The sequence below is a fragment of the Canariomyces notabilis genome (genome assembly GCF_033297395.1).
Source record: "Canariomyces notabilis strain CBS 508.74 unplaced genomic scaffold N656scaffold_18, whole genome shotgun sequence".
Lineage (NCBI taxonomy): Eukaryota > Fungi > Ascomycota > Sordariomycetes > Sordariales > Chaetomiaceae > Canariomyces > Canariomyces notabilis.
The window spans coordinates 512,019-536,188 of record NW_027041840.1 but is presented as its reverse complement, the minus strand read 5'-3'; the positions used below and the strand labels follow the sequence as shown (position 1 = coordinate 536,188).

General features: G+C 56.3%; 7 protein-coding genes across 7 annotated transcripts; 5 read left to right on the top strand and 2 right to left on the bottom strand.

The window, feature by feature from the left end:
- Positions 1-185: 185 nt before the first annotated feature.
- On the top strand, positions 186-2,930 carry N656DRAFT_781566 (MCM-domain-containing protein). Its single transcript, XM_064815605.1, has 4 exons — positions 186-483; positions 549-675; positions 729-2,134; positions 2,208-2,930. The coding sequence occupies exons 1-4, from the start codon at positions 347-349 to the stop codon at positions 2,701-2,703; spliced, it is 2,166 nt and encodes a 721-aa protein (XP_064668350.1). The 5' UTR covers positions 186-346; the 3' UTR covers positions 2,704-2,930.
- A 113-nt stretch (positions 2,931-3,043) lies between these two features.
- N656DRAFT_713280 (acetyl-CoA synthetase-like protein) lies at positions 3,044-4,856 on the bottom strand (the record flags this gene model as incomplete). The annotated part of the gene is made up of 2 exons (XM_064811881.1): positions 3,044-3,136; positions 3,213-4,856. The coding sequence occupies 2 exons, from the start codon at positions 4,854-4,856 to the stop codon at positions 3,044-3,046; spliced, it is 1,737 nt and encodes a 578-aa protein (XP_064668349.1).
- A 708-nt stretch (positions 4,857-5,564) lies between these two features.
- N656DRAFT_838301 (NPCC-domain-containing protein) lies at positions 5,565-6,779 on the top strand (the record flags this gene model as incomplete). The annotated part of the gene is made up of 2 exons (XM_064818848.1): positions 5,565-5,800; positions 5,866-6,779. The coding sequence occupies 2 exons, from the start codon at positions 5,565-5,567 to the stop codon at positions 6,449-6,451; spliced, it is 822 nt and encodes a 273-aa protein (XP_064668348.1). The 3' UTR covers positions 6,452-6,779.
- Positions 6,780-6,968: 189 nt separating this feature from the next.
- On the bottom strand, positions 6,969-9,817 carry N656DRAFT_799897 (uncharacterized protein; the record flags this gene model as incomplete). Its single annotated transcript, XM_064817936.1, has 5 exons — positions 6,969-7,957; positions 8,011-8,254; positions 8,307-8,903; positions 8,953-9,660; positions 9,722-9,817. 5 exons carry the CDS (start codon positions 9,815-9,817, stop codon positions 6,969-6,971), a joined length of 2,634 nt encoding a protein of 877 aa, XP_064668347.1.
- A 315-nt stretch (positions 9,818-10,132) lies between these two features.
- N656DRAFT_203067 (signal peptidase 22 kDa subunit) lies at positions 10,133-11,379 on the top strand. The gene is made up of 4 exons (XM_064808877.1): positions 10,133-10,480; positions 10,558-10,857; positions 10,929-11,184; positions 11,247-11,379. Exons 1-3 carry the CDS (start codon positions 10,335-10,337, stop codon positions 11,176-11,178), a joined length of 696 nt encoding a protein of 231 aa, XP_064668346.1. The 5' UTR covers positions 10,133-10,334; the 3' UTR covers positions 11,179-11,184; positions 11,247-11,379.
- Positions 11,380-17,157: 5,778 nt separating this feature from the next.
- Positions 17,158-18,619, top strand: N656DRAFT_713507 (subunit C of CAF1 complex-like protein; the record flags this gene model as incomplete). Its single annotated transcript, XM_064811898.1, has 4 exons — positions 17,158-17,206; positions 17,266-17,317; positions 17,376-17,894; positions 17,956-18,619. 4 exons carry the CDS (start codon positions 17,158-17,160, stop codon positions 18,617-18,619), a joined length of 1,284 nt encoding a protein of 427 aa, XP_064668345.1.
- Positions 18,620-19,291: 672 nt separating this feature from the next.
- On the top strand, positions 19,292-22,830 carry N656DRAFT_735506 (uncharacterized protein; the record flags this gene model as incomplete). Its single annotated transcript, XM_064812714.1, has 3 exons — positions 19,292-21,243; positions 21,361-21,388; positions 22,760-22,830. Coding segments are annotated over exons 1-3 (1,653 nt in total), but the record flags the coding sequence as incomplete, so codon positions are not given.
- Positions 22,831-24,170: the final 1,340 nt, after the last annotated feature.

Here is a 24,170-nt window from a genome sequence, read left to right as displayed (position 1 = left end):
TGGGGCTGGGCTGGGCTGGAGACCGTTTATTGCGATAAAGCACAGATCAGCGCCTTGGCATAAGTGTATGTATCGTATCCGTGCGATACATACACGTACATTACAATGCTTTTGTAAGTTACATGCAACGTTAGATCAATTAAGATCCCTGCACGAATACACGTCGGGGTCGCGTCAAGGCTGGCGCTTTACGCGTCGCGTACAAACGCTGTAGTCTCTCTCGACCCTTTCGCAGCCCTTGCCCCTCCAACATTTTGTCCGGTCGTGCAGTGACATTCTGTACCTCGCAAATACCGCACAATCTCTGTTCTCAAAGCTTGCGAGGAATCGATCACGGCACTACAAGATGGATCGTCAATCCGTCTTTTCGACTCGGCTGTACCACGATAATTTCCCTGGGAGTGAAGATTCCAATTCTGCTGTCCGGAACTTGCTAGAATCCTTCATCCTCGACTTCCGGCTCGACAACATCTTCATATACCGGTGAGGCACTGGCAGACCTCGATCCTCAGGTCCTCAGATACAGGAGCTAACCTGTGTTTATGCAGAGACCAATTGCGCGAAAATGCGCTCCTCAAAAAATACTACTGCGATGTCAACATCGGCGACGTGATCAAGTTCAACGAGGAAATCGCTCACAGATTAGTGACAGAACCTGCAGAAATCATTCCGCTGGTACGGGATCAAATTCACTTTAGGTGTCCCAACACACGTTGACACAATCCTAGTTCGAAGCAGCCCTGAAGCGGTGCACGCACAGGATTGTCTATCCCCATGATCCAAACGTCAAGCTCCCGGAGCATCAACTACTCCTCCACTCCAACGCCGAAGATGTGTCGATCCGCAACCTCGATTCGCTCACCATCTCACGGCTGGTCCGAGTACCCGGCATCGTCATTGGCGCATCGGTCATGTCTTCCAAGGCGACAGATCTCCACATCCAGTGCCGCGGCTGCGGACATGTACGGGATATCCACGTTCAGGGGGGTTTCAGCAGTGTGACGCTCCCTAGGCAGTGCGACAGGTTCAGGGCACCCGGTGACCCGACGGAAAAGTGCCCACTCGACCCCTTTTTTGTCGTGCACGAGAAGTCAAAGTTCGTCGACCAGCAAATTATCAAGCTTCAGGAGGCTCCCGATCAAGTGCCGGTTGGAGAGTTGCCCCGTCACGTTCTGATATCTGCTGATCGCTACCTCACAAACCGCGTGGTACCGGGTTCGCGGTGCACCGTTATGGGCATCTTCTCCATCTACCAGAACAAGGGCTCCAAGAGTTCGACAAGCGGCGCCGTTGCTATCCGGACCCCCTATCTGCGTGCTGTCGGTATCCAGACGGATATTGACCAAACCGCCAAGGGACAGGCTATCTTTTCAGACGAGGAAGAGCAAGAATTCCTCGAGCTTAGCCGGCGACCCGACCTCTACAACATCATGGCCGACTGCATTGCACCTTCAATCTATGGCAACCGAGATATCAAGAAGGCTATCTTGTGCCTGTTAATGGGCGGCTCCAAGAAGATCCTTCCGGATGGGATGAAACTCCGTGGCGACATCAACGTGCTGTTGCTTGGTGACCCAGGTACAGCCAAATCGCAGCTGCTCAAATTTGTCGAAAAGGTGGCACCCATCGCCATCTACACCTCGGGCAAGGGTTCGTCGGCCGCCGGTCTCACAGCCTCTGTTCAGCGCGACCAGTCCACACGCGAGTTCTACCTCGAAGGAGGCGCCATGGTCCTCGCAGACGGCGGCGTGGTGTGCATCGACGAGTTCGACAAGATGCGTGACGAGGACCGAGTTGCGATCCACGAAGCCATGGAGCAGCAGACCATCTCGATTGCCAAGGCCGGCATCACTACCATTCTGAACGCGCGAACATCAGTTCTTGCCGCGGCGAACCCCATCTTTGGGCGGTACGACGACATGAAGACGCCCGGCGAGAACATTGACTTCCAAACCACCATTCTCTCGCGTTTCGACATGATCTTCATCGTCAAGGATGAGCACGAGCGCGGCAGGGACGAGCGCATTGCCAAGCACGTCATGGGCATCCACATGGGCGGGCGTGGCGTGGAAGAGCGGGTCGAGGCCGAAATCCCCGTCGAAAAGATGAGGCGCTACATCAGCTACTGCAAATCGTAAGCTCTCCGCACTATTCATCCCCCTTATTCCCCCCCATCCCACAACACAACTAACGTTTCAACCCACCAGCCGCTGCGCCCCGCGCCTGTCGGACGCCGCCGCCGAGAAGCTCTCGTCGCATTTCGTCGCCATCCGCAAGCAGGTGCACGCGTCGGAGCTCGAGGCCAACGCGCGGTCGTCGATCCCCATCACGGTGCGTCAGCTCGAGGCGATTGTGCGCATCACCGAGTCTCTCGCCAAGCTGACCCTCTCGCCCGTGGCGACCGAGGCGCACGTCGACGAGGCCATCCGCCTGTTCCTCGCCTCCACCATGGACGCCGTCAACCAGGGCAGCAACCAGGGCGGCGGGCGCGAGCTGAGCGAGGAGGTGTCGCGCGTCGAGGCCGAGCTCAAGCGCCGGCTGCCCATCGGCTGGAGCACCAGCCTGGCGACGCTGCGGAGGGAAATGGTCGAGGGCAAGGGCTTTAGTGAGGTGGCGCTGAACCGGGCGCTGATGATCCTGCAGAGGAGGGATACCATCATGTTCCGGAACCAGGGGGCGCAGGTCTACAGGAATGGTGCGTAACAGGAAGAAGGTTTCGAGGGTAGGTACATGGTTTGATTGATTGTCGTACGTATGCACATGGGCAAGGCGCTGGCGCAGAACGGTTGGCTTATGATGGGGGTAATATCACGCGAACATGTTTTATAGCCCGTGTCAAGGTGATATGTGTGAATTGGTATGATGAACTGGGCGTCTAATCATTGGTTAACTATATAGATCTAACCTTTGAAAACGGACTAGCAGACAATGTCTTGTCACACTGAAGACTCCTTACAGAAGGACCAGGCTCGCCCAGGAGAACCAAACAATTCCATACGCTAGTAAGCACCTAATCGCTGCATTCAGCCACAAGAAGTAAAGCTCAGACATAGGCGAGGGTGTTGTCCTCCCTCATCTTGCCCGCCACGCCCAACGCCGCCTCCATCCCAGCCACACAAGGACCTCTAACAATAATCTGTGGGAAAAACGCATCAAGGTTAGCAACCCCTTTCCACTTCACTTCACAGAAACAATGCACTGTATAAACTCACCTCTCCCTGACTGATGTTATCACTTGTCTTGTACTGCTCGGTATCCCTAAACAGCACCTCCGTGCTCGTCAGGGGCGGACCAAAGTGCGAGCACTTGTCGTCAAACACGCGGTAGTCGTAGAAATTGGTCTGTGTCACCGCGCCGGCGACTTTGGCGGCCGTCAGCGCGTACATGATGCGCGCGCCGGTGAGGGCGCGCAGGTCTGACAAGACGGCCGACGAGAGCTTGGGCGTGTCGGCGCCGACCCGCTCGGCCGTCACGATCAGCCGCAGCTTCTTCTTGTTTGGGGTGGTGGTGGTGGTGGTGGTGCCGAGGGCCGGGCGCACGGTGCGGTCGTAGTAGCTTGACAGTAAACCCCCCGCGGCGGGCATCATGCCCTTTTGCGTGAGGCTCCGCGTTTGCAGCCAGTGCAGTTTGCTCCCGATGAAGGAGGACAGCGCGGGCTTAGATTCGGTGTGCAGTTTGAGGAGGGCGGCGGGGGTGGCGACGAGGATGGTCGGCGCGATGCCGCCGGTTGCCGTGGCTAGGTCGTCGGCTTGCGAGGCGACTGAGTTGAAGGCGACCGAGGCGTTGGAGAAGAGGGCGGCAAGGGTGAGCACGAGGGTGTGTGAATTTGCCAGGGAGTCGGCGGGGAGGAAGAGATCCGAAGGCCCCATCCGTTGCGAGGTCGGGATGGCAAAGATCTGAGCGGCGATGGCCGAGACGAAGTTACCGGCTGTGAAGCGGACCATTTCCTCCTGCTGGCCTGGTTTGGACTGCCAGAAGACGGTGACGTCGCGGGGCTCCTTTTGCCCTTCGAGAGGAGGCAGAGTCTTGCCAGCGTCCAGGGGCGCGTCGTTGACAATGTCCTGCCAGGTGGACACGTTGACGCTGCCGCCGGTGCCCTGCGGAACCTCGTTCCAATCCATGTGCTTGCTGCCCTCGTCGACGACCCAGATCAGCTGGCGCAAAGAAGGATAGTTCTTCACCACAGCGTCGAAGGGGAACGATCCTGGAGCGGTCACGACGGTGTCGGTGGCAGACCGGCGGAGCATGGAGATGACGGCATCGTCAGGCTGGTCGAAGGGCAGAATCACGGCCGTGAGGTTATAAAAGGCGCAGGCGAAAAGCGTCGCAAGAAGCTCAACCGAGTTTGGGAGGTAGATGGCCACGCGGTTGCCCCCTTGATCAGCAATATGCTGGCCGATGAGGTTGATCTGGCGAGTTATGTCGTCCAGATTGTGCTCAACAATCTTTTCGGCGCCGAGCACGGTAAGGATGCGGCCCTTAGCACCTTTGGTTGGGCCAGGCTCCTGAACACCGGCAACAGCCTGGCGCCACACATCGCGTAGATCGCCGTCACGTCCCCTCGACCACTTGGACGCACCCGGATCCTTCACATTCAACCCGGCATTAAGCAGCATGCCATGAGGAGCGGCCTGTGACCGGTAGACGGGCGACTCGCCGGGCTGACGAACGGCCGTGCCCTGAGCTTGGCGGGCGAGCAGGAAAGGGTGCGTGTCCGGGTCTTGCCGCGTAGCCACTTGGTATGTGAGGAAGCCCACGAGGGCTGTGGCGAGAAGACTAGTCCAAATGTTCCATTGTCCGAAGAGCCCGGTGACACTCGCATCCAGGTTAAGCAGCAGATTGTCGAAGAAGCCCATCGCGGTCGACGGGCTGCTGGAAGACGCCCTCTAACACAGCATCCGAGGTGAATGTTGGAGGTTGGAGAATGTACTGGTGATGCTGATGTGAGAAAATCGAGAGGCCGAACCTCTTGCAGCCGAGGCGGTATGTAGAGGTGACAACAGGGAAGCTGACGGCGGATGGCGGGGAGATATGTCGGACTCGGTCGGAGTAGGTTCCAGATAAACTGGCGGCCCGTGCTGCCCGATCCGACGTGGGGAACTGGGGATGCGCTGGCGACTTGGCAAGCAAATGACATTTGATTTTGGACGGGGTGAAGGTAGGACAGGGGTCTGACAGCTGTACCCAGGTGGCCTGTGCGGCGCTGGAGCTGTCGCCGGGGTAAGAGTCGGTGTTGACTTTATCGGCCAAATCGCCGGTGTCACTCTCTGTGCACAAAACAACGACAACCGACAATAGACGATACAAGCAGCGAACCCAGGTGGCTCGCTCGCCCTCGTTCCAGGGCTTCGGCTGTTCGACTCTACTAACCACACATCACAGCAGGAATCCACCATCTCATGCGCTTTGCCGCTTAAACTACGAATAATCACTTTTGCCCTCGACGCGCTTCATCTTGTCTCCGGCGGCAAACTCGAGTCAACACCGCGCAAACCACTTCTCAATTGAGAGCAAAGGACCGGTTCCTCCCACCGGACGGCGCCATGTCATCTCAAGCTCGTACGATGGTCCAGGCAAACTCGACACCTATAAAACAGACCGCGCCGACCGCGCCGACCGCGCCGCCCGTCACGGAGAGCCCGGGCAATTGGAAGCACCCTCGTCTAGCCGAAATCACCAGGAGACAAAATAAAACTGCCTTTTCGGGAAAGAACGTCAAAACGATCGTGTACAGCGTCGCCGCTCTCATAGCCATCTGGGTTACGCGGCAGACGGTGCTGCAACATATACCATTTCACCTGTTAGTGTCTCCCCCCCCCCCGACAAGGCCCACGCCAATGAATCGCTTCTCATGACAAGGCACAGAATCCACCCGGACCTGAAGCAGCACAGCGACTGGGCGACCCTCGCGCTCTCAGCAATCCCCCTTCTCAGCATCTTCTTAGCACTCCTCCCCCTCCTCCTACCCAAGGACGACCTCTCCGACATCCCCCTCACACCCGCACAGCGCAAGCTGCTTGGTCTCCCCCCGGCGTCACCGCGGCCCGACACGCCCAACTCGGTGTACAGCACGCCACCGCGCTACTCGCGGACACCGTCGCTCGCCGGGTCGCCCGCCGCCAGGAGCTCGCCTCTGTCCAACATTGCCAGCCCAGGCTCCGCGTCCAAGCTAGGGGGCGGCGGCCCTTCGCCGTCAAAATTCGTCGACACCTACTCGCCCTCGTCCGCGAGCCCGCTGCTGCATAAGGCTGTCAGCGGTGGGCGACGGGCATCGTTTGGCTCGTCCAGTGCGCTCGGCGCCAGCACCGCGTCGAGCTTGTTTAGTGATACGCCGTCGCCTCCGACGCCGGCGGGTGGGAAGCGGTCGAGTGTTGGCCTGAATAGCAAGTGGCTTTATGAGAAGGGGAGGAGGAGTTCGGGGAATAGCTGGTTGCATCAGAACTTCTCATGAATCTATCTACGCTCGGGTTGTATATTGATAGATGGCTGTATTCTGTCGTGGGCATGTCTCATGCTCTTGGTGCATGGTCAATGAGGAGTAATGGAGCAGGCAGTTGCACTTTACGAGCAGGTATTACCAGCCCTTCCATATGGTGGTGTTGGGTCGCAAAGCAGAGTCCGACACGTTTCCGTATACTGTCAGCGGAATTCCCGCGTCCACTGATATGTCTCGACTAACAAAGTACAGTAGGTGTAGATAGTGGCATGGCCTGGCGTGGCTGAGACTAACTACTTTGTGCCCGACCGTTAACATGGTAAAACTTGGTACAAATGCAGCCGCGACGCCAGTTAACATCCCTATATCGTGGACCCTCCATCGAATGTAAGATCCGGGCTGCAATCTGCTCGGGAGAGTAGGCATCCCAATCCCAAGTTCCGATAAATTACCAAAAGCAACACACATCTGACCAGGGGGCTCTGTACTGGTCCATTTCGGCTTAGGGCACTTCCATCTCCCCCTGGGGTACTCAAACGACCCGCGCAGGAGCTTGTCCGTTTCCAGGTGCTGATCCCGGCGATGGCCGCAAGTTGATGGCCCCAATACGCGACACGATATTGCTCCCTACTGCGTCGACAGCGCCCCGCGGCGAAGTAAGCGTAGGGCCCTGTGGCGCCGTTTCCTGTACCCGGAAGAGCTTGATTTGCGTCGTATTCCATACGCCCACGGTCCCCTTGGAAACCTGCATCTCGCTGGCAAAGATGAACCCCCAAAGCAGCGACTCGTACCACCCCAGAGCCAGCGGTGACCACTCAAACGAGTGTACCCTGATCGGCGATGGCTCGATTCCAACAAGCTGTGCTTCTCGAATCTTGCTCAAAGCCGCAGGTAGCGGCGCTTCCGACGAGATCGCCTGGCGTAAGGTTGGGATTAGGGCTGAGAGCTGCTGTATTAGCGTCAGGGTAGTATGCAGTGGTAACTCTAGCAGCCAACTTTCGATCCACTGCGCCGAGGGTTCGAATACGCCAGACTGGGATTGGCCCGGAGTAGCACTGCCCAGGCTGGGCGTGCTGTTATGGCGAGAGAAGCTATGTGCGCCCGCCGGCAGTTTCCCTCTCGCCTTCTCCGACATGCCCTGTATCTGCCTTGGCACATCATCGTCGGCGGCTGATGCGACAGAAGAAGCGGCGGAAGGGTTTTCGCTTGGACTTGATGCTGCCGGTGTCGGCCGTTCTTCATCGTCGCTGTCATCATCATCGTCCCCGATTGCAAATGCGGCATCATCCGCCGTAGCGTTGCCATGTGTCGGGGTTTGGGAGGGAGGCGCCGATGGACTCCTGGTACTATCCATCGAACTTCTAGTTGAGTTGGGGTCTAACGGGTCGTGTGAGGCAGCACCGTCCTTTCTCCGCCGATTCCGTCTTTCTATCTCTTGTTGGCCGCTTTCCAACGTCAAGGAACGTAAGGCCTCGAATTTCTTCCTGTTGCGCAGTACCGCTAAAATAAACAACGGATTCTCTGCTGTGCGTCAGTGCTACAAATTCCAAGTTGGTGTCCAGCAAAGGACTTACTGCTGTATTGATGCTCAATAATCGCATTGATGGCTTCGAGTAATGACCGCAAGAGGCTATGATTGGTCTCATTGGCTAGGAGAAACGACGGGGACGACATGGAGTTGAAGAGCTGCATGATCTTGGCGCATGTAGGAGCGCTGAGTCCTTCAAGGTAAGCGGCAACGTTGTTGATGACCGCTAAGAGGGCAGGATAGATGGCGGTGAGTCTACCTTGACTTGTCGTAATGAGGCCGTAGATGGACTAAGACGAGCTATCAGCACTTGAGTCGCAGGAGACGAACATGACCACTTACCTGGATAAGAAAGTCCCCGTAGGTGCCAACAAAGCCTGAGATTCGGATGGCAGGAGGAAGCGTGTCTTGGGCCTCAAATGCCTTGTTTAGATTCACACCAAAGTTCTTCTCCATACTGAGCGTTTGCAGGAGGAAGGCACACATCCTAACAACCCCTTGTTTTGACGCGTCATTCTTGTATTCGAGGGCGTAGAATAAAATCAAGATGATGAAGTCATGTGCTCGCTCCGTGTCCACGATGAAGGAGCGGAAGCGCTTGTTACACTGGGTGATTTCCCAGAACAGCATTTTTATCTCTGGGGCAAATCTCACAGGCGCCTGGGCCCCGGGAAGGTAGGAGGCGGTGGCTTGCAACGGCTGGTTTAGTATCCGCGTCATCCCATCCACGATGAACTGGAAATCCTGGGGCCTGTGGAGGCGGCCAAGGAAATGGCGGTAAAAGTTCTTGGGTGTTGCGACGCCTGCCTGCTCAGGGATGGGATATAGCAACATGGCTAGGAGGAATTGCAGGGTGTAGACAACGAGGATCTCCTTGGGGTCCTTGAGGACTAGGGCATTGTAGGGAACCCGCCAACTGGCCGGGTTGTATTTCAGTGTCTAACAAGAGTAAGCTAAGATACCAAAGTATGGTGAGGAATACACCTACGGTGTTTAGGAGCGAGCATAGCACGGATAGAACCACCTGTTTGTCAGAACAGGTACACAGGTAGGTGAGAGCCTTGGTCCCTTGTTGCGGCAAGACGCTCGGTGACAGATACATGCTCTGACCCGTGAAAGTCAGGAGCAAACGCAAGATCTCGCAACGGTTGCTCTCGTGCTCCTTGGTAGTCGGGATGGACGCATTACAGCCGACACCGCTTTGCCAGATGGCATACGTGACCTTCGGCTTGCCTCGTGGCGCTTTTGGGACTGTGAGGTCGGAGAAGAAGAGCAGCTCGAGCAGAGTGTCGAGGAGCTCCTCGCCTAGAGGCCTTGCATCCTCGAATTCATCCGTCGCTGGCCGCGTTTGGCCATCTTGCGCTCCGTCGAAGAGCACTTCGTTGGCAATGGACGACTTCCTAGTCTTTTTGCGCCGCGGAGCCCAGAACAGCTTGTCCTCCCATGCCTGGAGCGACTCCTTTTCATAGACAAAAGGAAGAACCCTTGTGAGAACGCGGACGCAATTCAGCGCTTCTTGGGCTGGGGCAAGCTCGGGGTCGGGAAACGATGGGTGGTGGCGGAGCAGGAACAGACGCGCCGTGACGGCCTGTATTAGCGCCTCGAGGTTCTCAAGCGCATTGTCGCGGGTACGGCGGACGTCGGCGGGGGCGAAAAGGCTGAAGACGTCTTCGGCAGACTCGGGCAACCTCCAGAACTGCGAGGGCTGTTAGCGTGACGTAAACGCGGCCACCAAGAGCTAACGACTCGAGACTGACAGAAGCCCAGAAGCCATCGTCGGCAGGAATGTGGCGCTCCTCTGACAACCTGAAGATACCTTTCTTGAACACAAGCTTTGAGTCGCTGGCACCCATGTTGGCAGCTCAGGAGAAGGGCATCGTGGGGGGGCGATGCGTTGTAGGGGATAAGCGACAATGGGTTAGCTACTGTGATAAGGTGCAATGGTGGCTGAAGTCAACACGCTGATGAGACAGTGGATAAGCTGGGCCACTGGGGTATCAATGTAAGGAAGCAATTACCGGGGCCCAGCCATGACAGCTGACATCAGAGCTTCTTGGCAGCAGATCTGCCGATAATCACCCTAACCTTTAGCTATTCAATGCAAGATTTGGTCCCCGGTTGGCGCATAAACCAACGTTAGAGCTAAGCTACCGATCTGGCCTCATCGTGACTGCCAGCATCTTAGATCCCATTCTTGTCAGCTATCTCCAGAATCACCCCGGGCTCTTCTGTCCATGATCTACAGCCAATGACAGGACCCAGGTGATAACGGCACATCGGCACAACAGCCAGACTCTCTCATCATCACGGGAGACCAATCCACACTGCCTGTCCGAACCAATTAACCTCCCGAGCCGCCGATTGCCCAGCATGTACTCCTCCCTCGTGCGCCTGCAAAACACCTTCAGTTTCTTCACCACGGTAGCCTTTGTAGTCGCCGCCTTCATTGCCGCCTCCGACCTGCTCGCCCCTCGGACTCCCACCGTAAGCCTTCTCAAAACGACCAATCTCCAAGTGTACGTCCCACTCTTTCGAATCCCATGCCTCGACCACCGGACCATATTCATTGCTCCAGCTAACGCATATCTCGCAGCGTCCGTGGTCGTCCGCACTACTACTCCTCCAAAAAGGAAGAATACGCCATAATCAAATTCTCCCTCGAAGCCGATTTCTCATCCCTCTTCACCTGGAACACCAAGCAGCTCTTTGTCTACGTGACCGCGGAATGGCCGTCGGCGGGCGGCACCGGCTCGGGGCGGAACGCGACGAACCAGGCCGTCATCTGGGACACCATCATCACGGCGCCTAGCGCCGACCACCTGGCCAACATCGGCCCCGTGGCCATGAAAAAGCTGAAGCGGAGCGCGCAGGGCAAGAGCATCGATCCCAGCCGGCATGTTCCCTCTCCACTCTCTCTACCTCTACCCTTGATAATTGAATGCTAACAGACAAATTTTGTTTCAGTGGCAAACTCTCCCTCAAGAACCAGCGGCCCAAGTACCAGATCACCCACCCATCAGGCAAGGTGGCAGAGCAGGAGGACGTGGTGCTTAGGCTGCACTACAACGTTCAGCCGTGGGTGGGCGTTTTGACGTGGAACCAAGACGAGGAGTTCTGGAAATGGAAGCCGCTTAGGGGGTCGCTGAGCAAAAAGTTTAGTTTGCCGGCGCTCAAGAAGAAGGACGAAGGGAAGAAGGAGGGGTCACGTGTTTAGCTGCAGGTAACTTAGATGAACACAGCCTCCATTTTGTTGAACGAACACAAGCCTCATTCACTCGCAAGGTCACCTCCATACAATGGGCTGTACATGTTGATTCGCAAGAATGCCCGAGGTTGATGCCATTGCCCTATATACCGCCGTATGCTCGCGCCCCGCCTCGCTTTATCCGAATGCAAGGTATGGACAATACATGCAAGGAATCCATCTATACATGAGTTCCTTCTCCCCATTTTCCTGGACGCGTAAACCGTGAGCCCGCGGCTGTCTGGACAGCAACAATCCCCTCTTCGCCCGCAGTGTCATTCTACTCTAGTTAGACCCCGCATGATCATGCATGCAAAGTCAAAAAAGAAAAAAAAAAAAAATACCCGGAAGATGCGTGACCCAACCTACCAACTCGCCATACCGTATAGTAGAAGCCAGCCATGGCAATCGATCATCATCATCATCCAGCTTTCAAGAGGTATCCACCCAGAGTCCTGGTCGTATCCCGGCCGTATACAGCTCATGTCATGAAGAAAATAGATCGCCGCCATCTCCCCTACCCCTACAAAGGGTGACGCCCTAGTAATACCACTAGTTCTGGGGCGTCGACACCTGCGCCTGGGGCGGGCCACCCCTCCCTCCACGTCCTCTACCACCCATGGCCTGGCCATCACCACGACCTCGGCCCCTGCCGCGCCCGCCGCGCCCGCCACCCCGGTGCGCGTCAAGGCTTGACGGCGGGGGCACGGCCGCGTACGGAGCCGGCGGGGCCGAGGCTGGGTGAGGGATGCCCATGGCCCCGCCGGATGCTGCGGCAGGATTGTATCCGCCGCGGCCGCCTCTGCCGAGGGTCGGCGTAACATAACCGCTACCGCGCGGGTGGCCACGTCCCCGATATATGTTTCCCCCTCCGCGGCCACGGCTGCCGTTCCCATACTCCTGGCCATGGCTGCCATCCGACTGTTGGTGATGAGGGGCGGGGCGGTAAGGCAGATTACCCCGCTGAGGCTGTTGCCCGCCGCCGCGGCCGCCTCCTCCGCGATTGCCGCCGTTTATCGCGCCGCGCCAGGAGCCCTGCAGGGGCGGCGGGGCATTGGCATCAACATAGCGCCTGCCGTTCATGTGGTAGCCGCCGTGGACAGTGAGCGTCGTGACTGAGGGGCTCAGGGGCTGACGGGCTAGCTGCGTCTTGGAGCCAGCGACAACTTGCCGGTTGGTCAGGTTGAGCAGGGTGGTAGACGGCACCGTCTGGCCGCGGAAGGGCGGGCAGCGGTCGCCGAGAGTAGTACCGCTCAGGAATGTGACGTCAAAGACGACATCGAGCAGTTTTGCTGTCGGGGTACGGCTAATACCCACCACAGTTCCGCGGAAGGCGATGGGGACCTTGCCAGTGGATGCCACATACACCACGCGGTCGCCCAATGCGAAATTCTGGTTGCCGAGACGGTGCTCTGCGTCTTCGGGTCTCATCAAGGCGTTACGAGGGACGCCGTTCATTCTCTTCGAGTTGGTCCGGATCTGGCTGAGGTTCAAATTGTCTGCTTCGGTTGCGAGCCGCATCACTACCTCAGAGTCGAGTTGCTCGGCATCCAGAGGCACGCGCTCCATCGAGCTAGTTTTCAAAGTCTTGAGCCAGGCACCTATTTCTTTGACCCTGGCCGCCGCGACCGCTGGATCAGACCAGAGATCCGTCTCCGTCAGTTCAGCGCCTGAAGGGTTCTTCTTGACTCCGGCAAAGAAGTCGGGAAATTTCGTCATGTACTCGACGATCAGGCGCAGCGCGGCGGGGCTGAATTCCCAGCCGGTCTGGGACTTGCGCGAGTAGCCCAGCACCTTCTGCTTCTTAGCCTCGAATTTCAGATTGAGACCCAGGTTGACCCGGAGATCACCGACGGTGCGGACAAAGTAGGATGAAGTGATCTTGCTCAACGTAAGGGGGTGCAATTCCAGCTGCTTGGCCACCATGTACGACGGGAGGTAGTGCATGCCCCGTTCAGCATCGTGGATGATCTTCTTGGCGAAATCCGGTTCCTTCTTGTCCAAGACTGCAAGCCAGATGGAGAGCTTGCCGTTGGTGTAGCCCGCGACTTCTAGCGGCTGGCCATAGTTGTAATCGCCCAAGAAGAAACCGACAGATTTGATGGGAAACTCTTCTTCGAGTGGCAAGGCAGCCTTCTCGATGAAGCGCTCATCCTCGTTGACAACTTCGTCGACAATGATCTGGGAAGCGTACTCCGTCTCCATGCCTGGAATCTCGCCATATTCCTTCACCGTTGCCCCCTCATCCGTCTTGATCAGACCCTTCAGCATATGAACGGAGACCAGTGACTCGACAGGGCCGATCAGGATTCCCAGCCGCTTGCTGTAGAAATTCTCAATTCTGTCTGCTTTCTTGCTCCACTCCTCGATATCGCGGTTGGAATGATGCGTGGTGACGACCTGTCCGCTGCCATCCTCAGCCAGCGTGTAGTCAAAAAGCTCATCAGACACCTTGACAATCTTGGCCTCCTGCAGGAATGGGTAGCCGACGAAGCAGCGCTGGCCAAGCTTGACTTTGGCTGCATCAACCTTGGTGCGCATATCCGTGCCCAACAAAGTAACAATCATGCTTTCATTGCGGCTGTCCTGTTGGAAGACATTGACGCCGTGAAAGCCAAGGTTGGCGATGTACGGCAGGGTAGCCAGAGTGGGAAATCCCGCCAATGCCGAGATATTGAGCAGGGCGCCATCCGTCAAGCCAGCCCGATATTCTAATCCCTCGATAGGAGGCAGGTCAAAGATATTTTCGACGCAGTGGCAGTGGGAAATCGGCGGGAAGACATCTACCAGGGACGAGGGATAGACAAAGTCGACATCCTCGGAGTAGGTAAACTTGAGGGGAACCCCGAAATCATTGCGCGCCTTTTCATCGTGGGATAGAAGCTCATCCCTGGGTGCCATTGCCTCAAGAAGCCGTTTCTCATCAATGAAGGGGATTTTGACGACAGCCTCCCAGTCCATTTTCTTGCCGTTCATATCCAACTCGAAATCCCTGGGATAGAAATCGATGATTGGCGATTTGGGGTCGGTCATGAGGTCCCAGTACACTTTCGGGACGATTTTTTTGCTTCGATCCGGTAGAACGCCCATGAGCTGCTCGTTCGGCTTGAACGGCTGGCCCAGCTTGAAGTTGAGGTCTGCGTTCAAGCCTTTTATGACATCTGAGATGAGAGGGGCGTAGTGGTACCGATAGAACCATGGCCAGGAAGCGATACCGCGATAGTAGTAGAACAGAACCCATTGTATGCCTTGAATGTAGTTCTCGGTCAACTTTCGCAACTCGTCCTCTTTGTTCTCCGGAGTCCAGTCCTCGAACTTTTCATAGTAGTACTTGTCTTTCCATTCTCCGAACTTTTGCTTGTATTTGGCATCCATTGCCGCCTGGGCATCAGCCGATGTGAGGTCGAGTACCTGCGCGTTGTCATATCTCTTGACAATGCGCAGAACGGCTGATTGGGCCTCCTCGTCCTCCTCGTCCTCCTCATCTCGAGCAGGATAAGACAGAATGAGATGACGAAAGCCGTCCTCGTCGGGTTTTGTGGCCCAATCGAGATGGGCAGCCTCGGCGAGGTCTTGAACGAACTTCCGGTCCGCGGCATTGAGATCGGCACCTAGGTCAAGAGTCTCTGAGGTGCGGTTCGTGAGAAACTTTCGAATCTTCCGCTTCCAGAGAGCCTTCTGGTCCGAGCTGACGATGAGTTTTCCCTTGGCCTTTGCCTTCAACTTCTCGGCCTCGTCGTTTTCGAGCATCTTTTTGCCGCGCAACCAGCTTGCGTCTTCGTTTTCGTGCTCGAAGAAGCGATATTCCTCCTTCGCCAGCTCATCAAGGAGAATTCCAAGCCGCTGTAAATTGACTTTCCCATTTTCATTGATGTAGCCGTCGCAGCGCGGAAGGACCCCCTTATATATCCTAAACATGGTCGCCAGAGCGCCTTCGTTGATGTGCAACCGCGGCAGATTGGGCAGAAAATCGTTGCCAACAAAGAAGGCCATGAGAATGAAATCATCAATCACCTTTTCCATGTCAAATGGGAAAGACATGGCGCCTTCGGCTTTGAGATCCTGGAACTCCAGCTCCAGATACTCTCTGACGATGCATAAGTGCATCAGGTAGAAATTTTGATGCTCCAGCTCCTTCGACTTATTCTTCGACTGGCGGCCAAAGGTTACCTCCTCACGGAGAAGGCAGAAATGGGGGTCATGGCTCAGCAGGCCCAGCATGATGAGATCAGCATCAAGCCCGTACAAGCAATGCCGGACGTTGGAACTGTAATCGGGCTGGGCACGTGCGTTTCGGATGTATTCCATAATCTTGTGCTCGCCTTCACCCGGGACTTCATGACCGGAGAGGACGATTTCTGGTCTTTGCCAGTCCCTATCCTCGGACACTTTCTTGTTGATGAAGTACTTGAGCTGTAGCGACAGCTTGGCCATGAACTCGGTACCTTGGACAAATTAGCATCAAACCGCTTGCAAAGCTCAAGGCAACATTAGCGCAGGCCATACCTGGTGTGATGCAGTTGCTGTCAAATGGGTCCTCCTTTGGAAGCTCTTTGCCCTCGCGGACGGCCTTCTCCCGTGCGCGTTCGGCGTCCAGGGCGGTCCGGAAACGGCGAGCTCGTTGCTGGTTCATTTTGGCGCGGGGAGCGACACCATCGATTGCCATGAAGAACAGCTTTTTTGGCTTGATTTTGCCAAACAGATGCTCGATGTAGTTGAAAATGGCGATGAACATCTCCTCCTCACTGAGCCGAAAGTGAACATCGTCCGAGTCCTTGTGTGTGCAGTTGTGGATAATGCCATTCATATCCAGCTACCAAGATCGGTCAGCGAACGCGAAAACGATGCGCCTCTAAGAGGTTTGGCTCACGTAGAGGCAGTCGAACTCGGGAATGCGATTCTCGGCGATGAGCTGCGAGATGGCAGGATAGCGCTCAGAGAGCCACCTGAAGAATTTGGGGACACTACGCGGTCTCGTCAGTCGCCCACAAGAAGATCTCGGAGGGTCAGATCGGATACGCACCCCATGTTGAGCGGCTAAGGCGCTTGAATCGCGCGACAGCCTAAGCCGAGGGTTTGGATGCAGAACTGATGCGGTTGTCTTACTTGTCGGATCAAGGAGAGCGCGCGCACATCTAAGCAGAGGCGCAACACTCGGCAACTGAGGAAGGGCAGGAAGTGTTGATGCCGGCGCTGAATAAAAAATGGCCGGGCTTCTCTGAAGTCAAAGCGAAAAAAGGTCAAAACGACTGCGTGTGTGACCCGCAAAAAAGATAACAATAATGCACCTTCACAAGATCTAAATCGACAAGTCTCGGCGGTATAAAGGAGATGCTAGTGATGATGTCGCCGCAGACTGAACATGGCAAACGTCGATGGTGTTGGCCGTCTAAGGCTGTGTGGTTTGAGGTTTCGCCTCGAAAAAGGAACCTCTGCAAGGCGGACAGCCGACCCGCACGGGGCCGGTGATGAGTCGATGCCTGACTGGCCGATTTGCCCCTCCTGGACTCCACGTGCTTGGACCCTGTGGGAGATTCCCGGTGAATCCCGCCAGTGATCCCTGCAAGGCGCCGTTGGCTCTTCCTCAGCAGCCCCCTGCAGGCGCTAAGCCGTTTGTGGTGAAGCGTCTAGTGCACCGCGAACATCAATTAAAGTCGCGACGCGCCAGGAAATTGATCGCATCGCAGTGAAACTGTTCGAGCTGTGCCTGCACGTGTCAGTGAAACCTACATTTTCAGATTCGCACAATACTTCTTCACGTTTTCAAACCCCATCGCGAGATAATAATATCCAATTACCACATCCTGATATCCTTTCTGAGGGAATTCCTCGGCCACAATGCCGCCCGCAGATGTTGTCGACGATGTCGACGGTGAGTCTCTAACTACCTATTCTTTCTTTTCCAAACCTTGCAAAGAGGGCTTGTCTCTAATCGTTGCTGCAGTCAACATGGACGAAGAAGATGATGCCGATCAGGAGCAGCGACTCATCAATGAGGGTACGTTGCCATTTTCTATGAATAAAAGTCGGCCAAAGAGGGAGCTAACTGCTTTCCAGAGTACAAGACGTGGAAAAAGAACAGCCCATTCCTCTATGACATGATCTTGAGGTGAGATAATTCTTATGCTTTGACGTTCATTGAGCACATTCCCGCTGACTCCCCCAAGTACGGCATTGGAGTGGCCGACATTGACGACACAGTGGTTTCCTGATGTTAAAGACGTGAAGGAGAAGAACTACACGGTCCATAGACTACTCATCGGGACTCATACTGCAGAGGGGAAACCAAACTATCTCCAGATCGCCGAGGTCGAAATTCCCAAGTCTGTAGAGCCGAACCCTCATGACTACGACGAGGAGCGGGGCGAGATTGGCGGCTATGGCAGCAAAGCGTCGTCTGGGGAGCCGCCTGTCATCAAGTTCAGCATTACGCAAAAGATTGACCACCCTGGCGAGGTAAACAAGGCGCGATATCAGCCCCAGAACCCCGACATTATCGCCACGCTCGCCATCGACGGCAGGGTGTTGATCTTTGACCGCACAAAGCACAGCCTGACCCCCACAGGCACTCCCAATCCCCAGATTGAGCTGGTTGGTCACAAGGAGGAGGGCTTCGGCTTGAATTGGAGTCCCCATGAGGCGGGCTGCTTGGCATCCGGTAGTGAGGATAAGACAGTTCTGCTCTGGTATGTATTTAACCATATAAGTGACATAACCATGGGGCTCGACCACCTAACTGGTTTGCAGGGACTTGAAGACTGTGACATCCACCAAGACGCTGAAACCGTGGCGGAAATACACCCACCACACGCACATTGTCAATGACGTCCAGTACCACCCCATGGTCAAGCACTGGATTGGTTCCGTGTCGGACGATCTGACACTCCAGATCATTGACACGCGCAATCCGGACACGACAAGGGCGGCTGTGGTGGCGCGCGACGGGCACAGTGATGCAATCAATGCTCTGGCGTTTAACCCGCGCTCCGAGTTTCTGATCGCCACGGCATCGGCCGACAAGACGATCGGCATCTGGGATTTGCGGAATCTCAAGCAGAAAATCCACACGCTCGAGGGCCACAACGACGCCGTCACTTCGCTGTCGTGGCACCCGACCGAGACTAGCATACTCGGCAGCGGGAGCTACGACAGACGAATCATCTTCTGGGACATCAGCCGGGCCGGCGAGGAACAGCTGCCCGAGGACCAGGAAGACGGTCCGCCGGAGCTGCTCTTCATGCACGGCGGCCACACCAACCATCTGGCCGACTTTACTTGGAACCTCAACGACCCGTGGCTCGTTTGCAGCGCGGCCGAGGACAACCTGCTCCAGATCTGGAAGGTTGCCGACGCCATTGTCAGCCAGGACGACATTGAGATGCCGATGAATGAGCTGGACGCGTCCAATTAGAAGCGGGAAGCCAGGCTTCGACTAATGCAACCGGCACCAAGAAGAAGCGTGCGGATAGTGGCAAAGGCTACAGCGTGTTCCCCGGAGCTCGGAATGATGGAGGTAGATGGCGGAGGAAGGGGAGGAAGGTCTAGAGAGACGACGAGGAGCGCATCTCTTGGATGATGGTCTGCCATGGCCCTCAATCGGAGCGTAGAAGGGGGCAATAGGTAGGGTCTTAGGACCGATGGCTGATGCCATCGATCACAGGCAAGAATGCCAGGCCAGGCGAGATGGAAGCGGGAGACCATCCAGATTTGATCAGGACTCAAACCGGGAATCCGGACATGCCTGGAATCTAAGTGACCGGCAGTGGGAACGAGATTAGGGGATACTACTAGTGATAGCTACAACGCTATACATTTCAGCTCTGTGAGATTACCGATGTTCTAGTATTTGACTCCCTTGTGAAGTTCCATGATGTAGTTCACATGTGAAGACGGCTTGGACTCTGAAGGGGTGCTCATCGCTCGATAATGCTATGTGGCTCATCAATGCCTACAGATGCAAAGCAGCAAAAGGCAGCTGAGGCCAGGAAGAGTTGGGGAGGGGAGGGGTAGAACAAGCCAACTGGCTTTCGTCCGATGTCGATAGAGAATCCGATGCCACTGTTGGCTTCTTATTCAGTCTATTCACCCTGCCTATTCAGTCTATTGTTGCTGCCTTAGTATTGTTCTCCTGTTCCCCAAGCAACAATAGTAGTAGATAGCAAGCAGAGCAGTGGGTGCAGCACAACGAACCCCGATAAGTATCCAAACAAACCTCCAATTTCCAAACCTGACCCTTTCTTCTCTTCCTCAAACGTGGACATACATCTTTCCTTTTGCCCACTGCGAATCTGGGATCCATCCATCGCAAGGAAAGTCATCCAAATTCTTTCTCGCAAAATCAAAAGTCAAGCGATCCCCTTTCTGCTCAAGTACCCCATAAACAATCAAACCTGCCTCCTCCTTTCAGACCTTCATTTTTGCGCTTTCGAACAACATTCGAACGCGTCGCGAGCGTTTCGAAACACAGGCGACAAGCCCATCATGGCTGCCCCGCAAGAAAACAATGACGGGCCGGCTAGTTGGAGTCGTGAAGCCTGGGAGAGGGTCGCTCGCGATAGAGAGGCTCGAGAAAGGGCCACTGAAGAAGAGATCGAAGAAGTCGGCATCCGCCCCGACGCCGAGAGGATTGTCTGTCACATGAACGAGGACATATCCAATCGCCCGTCCAAAAGAGCCAGAATCGACGACTCCACGGCCCGCCGAGTCTATCAAGACTCCCACGGTAACGGTCCGGATCATGACCGTCAAGATAATCATAACCAGACCCGCAAGTCGGACGAGAACTTTGATGAGGACGCGTTCGAGAAACAGTGGCAAGCCCTTCTCAAAGAGAAAAAGCTGCAAAACACCGACCCCAAGCTTCTGCAAGAGTTCCGCAACATTGCTCGGCAGCGTGCTGGTCTCATCGCACGGGGCATCGCCGCGTATGATGCCGCCCATCCGCCCCCCGCTCCCCCTCGGCGCCGCTTCGATCTGATCGGCTCGCTGAGCAGCTGCAACGAGCTCATCGTCGAGGTGTGCAAGCATGTGAAGCCGCGCGACATCCTCCGGCTGTACAGCATCTCAAAAGACTTCCACATTGCCGTCAACAAGGACATGCGCAGCAGTGTCCTGGCCTGGGCGAAATTCATGGCGCCCAGCTCAACCCGCATCTACAGCTGCCCCATCTACTACTCCTGGTTCGTTGAGGACCCCACCGGCCGCCCTCCCACCCAGGAGGACTGGCTACTGTACGTGCCCCGCCCCGGCCAGGCACGCGGGCCACCTATCCCCCTGGTCAGCCTCGTGCCTAGCAATGTGCGCATAGTCCCGGGCCTCAAGTGGCTGCAGATGGTCGTCGCGCGCGAGATCCGGGTGCGCGACATCCTCGCAACCCTGGCCAGGATGGGCCACCGCACGCCCGAGGGCGCTCACTTGACCCTCAAGAAACTCTGGGTGATCATGGACGCGGCCACCTCGTCTGCGCGCATGCGACTGATCAACAACCCGGACTTCTTTACCGACGAGGACCTCTACATCGCCCAGCTCTTCATGGTGAAGCTGGTGCTCGCCTTCAACGACCCCATTTTCGGCCCCCAATCCACCTGTCTGATGCGGCTCATGCTGGGCCAGCGCAGCCTGTCTCCCTTGTGGGCTCTGCTGCGCGGCAAGAAGTACCGGTCCGAGGGAGAGATCGAGAAACTCAAGCTCCGTTACGATGTCGGCCCAGAGGATGTCATGGAGCGCCAGAACCTGCAGCTTCATGGTCTGCAGCCGCACGAGCTCGGGACCGGCCACCTCGAGGGATGGGGCAGAGGCGGTGCCCACTTGCTGAGACCGGACGAGCTGGTTCCCGCCGAGGCAGCCCGGCGCCAGCTCCACCTCGACTCGTGCATCCATGAGATGATCATTTATGGCCACGTCGACCTGAGCACGGGCAACAGCCTGGTGCCAAGCGTTGAAGAGATGTACATGAGCGACGACGAGGAACTGCCGCGTCACCTCCGAGACTGGACGCCCTTGCGGTTCGAGCCCATCAACGGCGGCTGCGGCAACGTGCCCTTTGAGAAGACCATGTGGAAACCCAAGCATGCCCGCAAGGCCCGCTGGAAGACTCTCACCGGCGAAGAGAAGGCCATGATCGTGAAGGAGGAAGAGTTGGAGATGAAAGAGGTGGACCAGCTCAACCAGGAATGGGACAGTTTGGACGCCGAAGCAACTGCGCTGGCGGAAATGGCTAAAGGATACAAGGAACCATACTTCCTTGCTCCGCCGAACCCCGAGGACCTGAAGGAACAGCTTGATGCCCTTGAGGCAGAGATGTCTGAGGCGATGGACGTCGATTCGGCCACCCCCTCTGGCATGTTCAACCTGCCCCAACGCATGGCGCAGATGATGGTCGACCATGCTCCCACGGGCTCTGGCCAGGCTGAGCAGCAGAATCGATCGGAGCAGGACGAAGACAGCCAGTCCACCTCGTCCAACTCTCTTGCCGGCCTTTCTGACACCGGCCTCGACCTGGTCCCCATCCCAGCCAGGGACTTGGAGCGCCTGTTCAGGACCGTTGGCCGTCGCGAGGCAGAGCGCCCACAGGATGAAGAAGACACCTCCTCGGAAGAGGACGCAAACTCTGAAAATTCGCTGCTTTCAGAGATCGACGAATCCCAATTCAAATTTGAGGAGGAGGAAGCGCAGTGGCGGCCTTCACCACCACGACAGCTGGAGGCACGCCCACAGGTATTCCACTTTGACTCCAGCAGCAACACCCCAGGAGAACCCTTCGTGGTCCATCTCCCCCCAGAGATAGCCCTCACCCACACGCCACCCCCACCCCGCGCCAACAATACCAACAACACCACCACGGGGAACCCTCCAACATCAGGCCGGCTGACCCGGGAGCAGCTGCGCAACATGACACTCGACGAGCGTCTCATTGCGCAAGCCGACGAGGACTACTCATCCTCGTCAGACGGTAACCCCGACGCGCTGCGCGAGGATCATCCCGCTTTCGAAGTCGACGAGTCCCACGTCTCGCGTCGTGCTCATGCCCGTGACATTGACTGGGACGAATTCCTTCGCAATCCCACCGCCTACACGTTCCAGGTCCTGGATGAGAACCAGCTGGGCGGAGGAAACGGGCCTGCTGCTGCTGCTGCTGCACCTGCGCCTGCACCTGCACCTGCCGTTAACCATGCTGCTCAGGGCTTCAACAATGGTGCTTTCCCTGCACCTCCACCTGGCTTTAATCAACCTGCCTTTAACCCTATTAATGCTCCTCCTCCTGCTAGTTTCCAACCTCCCCCTCCTGGTCACCCTCCCCCTGCTGGTTTTGCCCCTGCTGGTTTTGCCCCTGCTGGTTTTGCCCCCGCTGGGCCTCCTGCTTTTCAACCTCCCCCTCCTGGTTTTGCCCCCGCTGATTTTGCCCCCGCTGGTAATGGGAATGGTCACCCTGTTGCCCCCACACCCGTCATGGGCCCCATTCCTGTCAATGTTCATCCCAATTTTTTCGCTGCCGCCGGATGGAATCCACCCGCGGCTGGCGGGGGACAACAACAATTTGACGACGATGCAGAAGACGACGATGACGACGCAGAAGGAGAAGAGGCGGACGACGAGGAAGAAGAGGACGTGGATGAGTCAGAGGAGGAGGAAGCGATCGAGCTGAATGATTCAGATGAAGAGGAGGACTGGGACAACGGCGGGCTGGTGCGCGTCACTGGACAAGAGGACGAGTCGGTGTCGTACACGGTGAACGAGGATCTGTACGAGGACCACAAGACGCGGAGGGCCCGCGACTGGTTCCGCCCTTGGTAAACAAAAGGCTCGGCACCGCACCGCGCGCGCAGCGGACAGCGACAGACAGCCGGCGAGGGGAGTTCTATGGGTATGGAGAGGTGATGAAAAAGAAAGGGAGGAAGGGAAGAAGGGAGAAGGGAAAGAGGGGAGGTTGATTCCTCCTGAAGTGACATGCCTGTATCAAGGCGTCAGTCATATCCCATGCTCTTTCTCCCAGGGAATGGGTAAAGGTGCAGCATTTGCCATCGGAGGTCATTACTGCTCTGCTGCACCTCTGTCGAAATATCTCCTTGTACTGTACTAGTGGATTCATCTTTCTCCAGCACAGGCATTCGGGAGCAGGTGGAACTCACACTACATGGGGCCATCTACGTGGCGGCTTGGCAGTCAGGACTCAGGATTTCCTTTACTAGCCCAGCCATTTGGAAGCGGTCAGGGTTCTGGATCGGAAGGAGTCAATAGTCCGCGCGATGCCGCCAGCCGTCCCTAGGTAGCTTTCTTGAGTCACCGCCGCTTGAACTCCTTGAGCAGGCCTGCAGTTAGTCATGAACACGATTTAGTTTACTCAGGCCTATTTCAGCCTCCCCTCCGTTGTCAACTGCGCAACTGGTATTCGGGGTCATTACACTCGACACCATCCAAGAGCAAATAGCTCACCGAGTGATGAACTGTTGTCGATTTGTCCTGAGGCTCCAACTTGATGCAAGCGGCCAGGGACTGCCGGCATAGACGCTGCTATAAAGTATTATCAACACATCCGTAACCCTACCCTGTTAGAGCCCGTCCGTCGGGGACCCATTAAAGGAAAAGGCCAATCCTCGAGTCGCGCAACGCGCCGCTACTCATCAAACTGCCGTCACCACCATTGCCATGGACGCTGCTGCCACCCCACCGCTAGCACCCCTTCCTATGCGGTGTCGAGAGGAAACGCAACTAAGGGACAAATGCATCCCCCGAATCGAATGCTGTTTTTGAGTTTGTACCACCCTGTGAGTAGGTGTATATGTGAGTTGTATGTGTCAGTTGGAAAGCAAAACAAAAACGAAAGAAACAAGAAAAATCAAGCGAGTTCAACGACAAGTGATGAAAAAAATATCAATCCCCCTCCCTTCCAAACCGAAACCAACACCCCTTCGCCCCCTGATGTACCGCTTGACTCCCGCCGCCCTTCCAAGCAACTTTTTCCT